The sequence below is a fragment of the Gossypium arboreum genome, chromosome 11 (genome assembly GCF_025698485.1).
Source record: "Gossypium arboreum isolate Shixiya-1 chromosome 11, ASM2569848v2, whole genome shotgun sequence".
Lineage (NCBI taxonomy): Eukaryota > Viridiplantae > Streptophyta > Magnoliopsida > Malvales > Malvaceae > Gossypium > Gossypium arboreum.
The window spans coordinates 118,506,093-118,512,627 of record NC_069080.1 but is presented as its reverse complement, the minus strand read 5'-3'; the positions used below and the strand labels follow the sequence as shown (position 1 = coordinate 118,512,627).

General features: G+C 39.9%; 1 protein-coding gene across 1 annotated transcript; it reads left to right on the top strand.

The window, feature by feature from the left end:
* Nucleotides 1–6,093, top strand: LOC108472107 (uncharacterized). The gene is made up of 5 exons (XM_017773626.1): nucleotides 1–375; nucleotides 624–719; nucleotides 4,273–4,386; nucleotides 4,639–5,145; nucleotides 5,827–6,093. Exons 1-5 carry the CDS (start codon nucleotides 1–3, stop codon nucleotides 6,091–6,093), a joined length of 1,359 nt encoding a protein of 452 aa, XP_017629115.1.
* The last annotated feature ends 442 nt before the right edge of the window (nucleotides 6,094–6,535 follow it).

Here is a 6,535-nt window from a genome sequence, read left to right as displayed (position 1 = left end):
ATGGTGTTAAGAACGACAGAGGATAAGGAAATAGTAGTGATTGGTGAATGTCGAAATTATCTGTCAAACGTGATTTCCGCATTAAGGGCTGAGAAGTTAGTACAAAAGGGATGCGAAGCCTTTTTGGCTTACATTAGTGACACGGAAGCTAAGGACCCTACTGTTGGAAAGTTGAGAACAGTTAGAGAATTTCCAGATGTCCTTCCTGAGGAGCTGCCTAGGTTGCCACCTAATAGAGAAGTAGAATATGGAATTGAGATGTTACCTGGGACGGCACCAATGTCAATCACTCCTTATCGGATGGCATCAAAAGAGTTGGTGGAACTTAAGGCACAAATTCAGGAATTGTTGGATCAAGGATTCATCCGACCAAGTGTGTCTCCATGGGGAGCACTGGTGTTATTCGTGAAGAAGAAGGATGGAACCTTGCGAATGTACATCGACTATCGACAGTTAAACAAGTTAACTGTTAAAAACAAGTATCCTCTACCAAGAATCGATGATCTTTTTGATTAGTTTAGGAGAGCTTCGATTTTCTCGAAGATTGATTTGCATTTGGGATATCACCAATTGAGGGTGAAGGAGGCAGATGTTCATAAGACTGCTTTCAAAACTTGTTATAGGCACTACGAGTTCTTGGTGATGCCATTCGGGCTAACGAACGCACTTGCCGCTTTCATAGATCTCATGAATCGAGTCTTTCAACCCTACTTGGATCGGTTCGTGGTAGTCTTTATAGATGATATTCTGGTGTACTCAAAAGATAAGGACGAGCATGATGCACACTGAAGGATTGTGTTGCAGACTTTGAGGGAGAAGCAGCTATATGTCAAATTCAATAAGTGTGAATTTTTCCTAAGGGATGTAACACCCCGAACCCGAGACCGTTGCCGGTGTCGGACACGAGGGGTTAACAAGCCAAAACCACTTATAGCACCGACCAACTTGACATTCCCAGGCAAGCTGGAAAACTGCGTCACTGTTTCCTTAAAAAGCATATCTCGAGTTACAGAACTCAGAAACTGATTCCGTAAATTTTCCCTGAATTTAGACTCATATATCCATCCCTGGATTTTTTTCTAGAATTTTTGGTCGGGCCAATTGGTACAGTTTATTAGTTAAAGTCACAGATGTTACAGGGGTCGACTACACTGACCTTCGCGCGTTACAACTTGAATATCTCTCTGTACAGGGTTTCAATACTAATGCTGTTTGTTTCTAATGAGACTAGACTCAAAAAGTAATCTGCACATATAAGGCATGACTTCTAATTCATTCTGGATAATTTATGGTAAATTTTCAAAGTCGCGACAGGGGACCCAGAAACCGTTCTGGCCCTGTCTCACGAGAACTTTAATATCTCTCATTATACTGTTCATATGATCGTTTCGCTACTTTCATATGAAAATAGACTCGTCAAGGTTCAATCACATAATTTATTCACTATTTAACACCATTTTTACAAATTTTGGTGATTTTTCACATCCACGTCACTGCAGCTGGCAGCCTCTGTTTTTAAGGTAGGCTTTACCTATATTGTAGTTCCCATGGACCAACTATAGTCTAGTCATACTTAGGTCCACATATGATCATATTTAGCCATTCCAATGGCTGATCGTGCGACCAACACTCTCATTCCAAACCATAATCACATCATGAAACCAAATATAATTACAAACCACATATGGTCAAATTCCATACTCCACTTTTACGAACCATTTTCGCATGGCGCACACATATACATCACAAAGTACTTAAAACAACCGAGGGTGGTCATATACATGCCATATCCAAAACTCAACTAAAGGAGTACCAAAAAGGGCTTTGATAGTGTGGTTGACTTCAACTTCTATGATCCCGAATCCGATCGCTAACGAGCAAAATCTATAAACAGAGAAACAAAGAAACGGAGTAAGCAATTTATGCTTAGTAAGTTTCGAGCCATAATATACACACAACCAAAGCATAGCATTCAAGTAGCTAAACAATAATTTATATGCACAATTTCTCAAAGACATGCTTACTTCACAATCCCAACTCTTATATTCATACACAAATAACAGCCTAGTTAATGCCGATAGCTCATTTATCATTAGAGCGAATATTCATACAAGATTTACTCATAGTGTGCGAAGCACACACAAAACGTATTTTGTTGTTGGGAATTTCACAAGTGCATTAACTGAAAATTTTCCAGCAAGTTCAAAGTTCTCGAATCACATACCTTCGAGTTTATCCGGATATAGCTACTGCTTAAACGCCTTCGGGACATAGCCCGGTTATGGTAACCCGCACAAAGGCCTTCGGACTTAACCGGATATCACAATTTGCACAATTGCCTTCGGCTTAGCCCGGATATCATAACTCGCCCAATTGCCTTGGGCTTAGTCCGGATATCATAACTCGCACAATTGCCTTGGGCTTAGCCCGATATCACTCGAACATTCATACACATCTTTGTTTCAATTTCATAACACAACTTTTATGCACAATTCACTTACCAAAAATATCATTTCGCTCAATGGCCACATACAAAGGCACAATTTCGATTGCTTATTACTTCATTCAATCGAATCAAAATCTAAGTTTCGATACTTGAAAACTTACCTCGGACGTGGTCGAACGATTTCGACGGCTATTCGACGACTTTTTCCTTCCCTTATCGGATTTAGCTCCCTTGCTCTTGAGCTTAATTTAACAAATAAATTGGTTTTATCATTTGAGCATCGAAGAGGAATTCAAGATACCTAGCCAATATATATGCTCATTAGGCATCAAAGTCGCATATGTACGAAATCACGAATCGAACTCAACACATTAGTTAATATTCCTCTTAGTCAATTTTCTAAGCCAAGAATAGGCATCAATATGCTTGCCTCTAACCGAATGCATGCACACCAATTTCCCTCATGTGGCCGAATATGCATGTCCATGTTGAGGCCAATTATGCACTTAATACCACACAAAAACAGCATGCATTTTACTAACTAACGATTACATATTGTAGCTCAATACACATCTCTCATGTACTTCATAACCAAACATCATCACAAGCAAATATATACCTTGAAATAGTATATATGTCATGCCAATACATCATGTGCAAACATGTATACACATATAGGTGCAAGGTCAATCTCAAGGGGTTCATACCCATCCAAACACAAATTTTACCAATCAAGTAACAAGCATAAATCATGCTCATGAATGCACCATGGCGAATACATCACAACCATACTCTTTCAACTTCGGTCATGGTTAAACAAAGAATTCAATGTCTTACTCAAGATTGCTACAAAGAAATTTCAAGAGTAGTCAATCCATCATTGCATGCATCATTAGCAAGCTTCACATTTAGCATGCAATGGCTTCAACACAATAACAACCTTGGCCAAATACCATTTCCATGGCATAACAAGGATTTGAACCATGGCTAACATGAACATCAAGTTAGCAACTAAAACATGCATGAATCTCATGACACAACCTCATACATACCTTAATCTTGATGCAAGTATAGCCAAAATCTCCTTCTAGATCTCTTCCAAACCAAAAATGGAGCAAAATCCTCATTCTTCCTTAGTTTTGGCTCAAAGAAAGGATGAACAAAATTTTTCTTTCTTTCTCTACAACTCACGGCAATGGGGGAATACCACACTCACACACATTTTTTTTCATTCTTTTCTTACCCATACACCTTTGTTTATTATTTCTCCCTAATGCACCAACAAAACATGTTTCATGACATGTTTTGCCCATCCTCTCTTGCCATGGCCGGCCACTTCATGTTGGGGGAAATTTGACATGCAAATCCCTTATTTTTGCATGCATGAGCAACTAGTCATCACACATTTCCCCATCATACTTTCAAAGTTCACTACTAGGTCCTTTCTAGTGAAATTCACATTTATAACACTAAATCGAAACATCAAAAATGTCACACACAAATTAACACATATCATAGGCATCAAAATAAATTTTAAATTATTTTTATGCCTCGGTTTTGTGGTCCCGAAACCACATCCCGACTAGGGTCAATTTTGGGCTGTCACAAGGGAGGTTACTTTTCTTGGGCATGTGGTGTCAGCCGAGGGGATTAAGGTGGATCCTCAGAAAATTGAAGCGGTGTTAGACTGGAAAACACCTAAGTCAGTATCGAAAATCTGAAGTTTTTTGGGCTTGGTAGGATATTATAGGCGGTTTGTTGAAGGTTTTTTCATAATTGCTGCACCCTTAACTAAGTTGTTGAGGAAGGGGGTACTGTTTTTTTAGATGAACAAGCAGCAAGAGAGTTTTGAAAAACTCAAGAAAGTTTTAACGAAGGCCCCTGTGTTGATTCAGCCAGTTTCTGGAAAGGAGTTTACGGTTTATAGTGATGCGTCGCATGTGGGCTTAGGTTGTGTATTGATGCAAGAAGGAAAGGTGGTTGCGTATGCGTCATGGCAATTTAAGACTCACGAGGTGAATTACCCAACCCATGATTTGGAGCTAGCTACGATAGTGTTCGCACTTAAGATATGGAGGCATTACTTATACGGGGAGAAGTGCGTAATTTATTCGGACCACAAGAGTTTGAAGTACCTCCTTACCCAAAAAGAGCTAAACCTTAGGCAATGTAGGTGGGTGGAATTATTGAAGGATTATGATTGCATGATAAAATACCACACTGGCAAAGCGAATGTGGTAGCTGACGCGTTGAGTCGTATGGTTAAGTCAGACCTGAGAGCTATGCTTGCTCGTTTAAGCTTTTTGGATGATGGTAGCTTGTTAGCGGAGCTTCAAATAAAGTCGATGTCAGTCGAACAGATAAGGAGTAAGCAATTAATGGATGAAACCTTAGGTGCTCGTTTTAGACAGGTGGAGAGTGAGGAGACATCGGACTTTGGGATGAATAGTGAAGGAGTATTGTGTTTCCATGGGAGAATGTGTATACCCAAGGACGATAATCTAAGGCAGTCCATTCTGTGGGAAGCACATAGTGATCTCTATACTATGTATCCTAGCAGAAACAAGATGTATCAGAATTTGTGTGAGCTTTATTGGTGGCCTAGACTTAAGTGTGAGGTTATGGAGTTTGTAAGTAAGTGTTTGGTCTGTCAAAAGGTGAAGGCGGAACATCAGTTGCCTTTGGGATTGTTTCAGCCAGTGAATATTCCACTCTGGAAGTGGGAAATGATAACTATGGACTTTGTTAGTGGGCTACCCTTGACACCTACTAAGAAAGACTCGATATGGGTTATAGTGGATCAATTAACCAAGTCTACCCATTTTATACCGGTACACACCTATTACTCGTTACAAATGTTGGCAAGGTTGTATGTGGCGAAGGTTGTGAGATTGCATGGAGTGCTAGTCTCCATAATATCAGACAGGGACCCACATTTCACTTCACGATTTTGGAAGAAGCTGCATGAAGCTTTGGGTACTAGGTTGAACTTCAGTACGGCTTTCCACCTTCAAACTGATGGACAGTCAGAAAGGGTGATTCAAGTATTGAAAGATATGTTGAGGGGATGTATGATTCAGTTCCGAAGTAGTTGGGAGGACTATTTACCATTAGCTGAATTCGCATACAATAATAGCTATCAAGCAAGCATTGGGATGGCTCCATACGAGGCACTATATGGGCGTAAGTGTCGAACTCCAACATGTTGGACGGAGTTGGGAAAATGAAGAGTTTTAGGCCATGAGTTAGTAGTCGATACTGAAGATAAGGTAAAATTGATTCGAGATCGGTTAAAGGAGGCCTCAGATAGGCAGAAGTCGTATGTTGACCTTAAATGATGAGAGATAGAGTATGTAGTGGGAGACTTAGTTTTTCTGAAGGTCTCTCCGAGGAAGAAAGTGTTAAGGTTTGGATGGAAGGGGAAGCTAAGTGCAAGTTTCTTTGGGCCATATCGGGTTGTAAGGCGGATTGGGCCAGTCGCTTATCAGCTAGAATTACTTCCTGAACTGAGCCAGATCCACGATGTGTTCCATGTTACTATGCTGAGACGGTATCACTTGGATCCTTCCCATGTCGTGGCGATTGAAGAAATCGAGGTCAGACTTGACCTAACTTTCAAGGAAGAGCCCATACAGATAATTGGTTGATATGTCAAAGTATTAAGAAGGAAGTCTGTTCCATTAGTCAAAGTACTTTCACGGAATCACAAAGCGGAGGAAGCTACTTGGGAACCTGAGGAAGCTACTTGGGAACCTGAGGAAGCAATGCGACGTCAATATCCTCAACTGTTTGAATCAGGTAAAATTTCGAGGATGAAATTTCTTTTAGGGGGTAGAGTTGTAACGCCCCAAAAATCCCGAAATTTAAAAATCCTGAAATCTTAAATTTTTTTCTTTTTGTGCTTAATAATTCCAGTTAAGTGTTAATTACGCAAAGGTAGGTCTTGGTCAAGGTTTGAGTTCAAATTAAGGGGCAGAAGAAATTATAATTTAATTATTAAAAGAATCAGGGTTGGCAAGTAGTTGGGCTTTTAAATAAAGATAGGGGAAAATAGCATCAAAAAACCTTGTAGAAGAGTGGCTAAGTGAT

Coding starts and splice junctions, on each gene's coding strand:
- LOC108472107 (XM_017773626.1), top strand. CDS start 1: ATGGTGTTAAGAACGACAGAGGATAAGGAAATAGTAGTGATTGGTGAA. Junction 720..4,272: donor TTTCAACCCTACTTGGATCG/GTTCGTGGTAGT, acceptor CTGTTTTTTTAG/ATGAACAAGCAGCAAGAGAG. Junction 4,387..4,638: donor TTTATAGTGATGCGTCGCAT/GTGGGCTTAGGT, acceptor GAATTATTGAAG/GATTATGATTGCATGATAAA.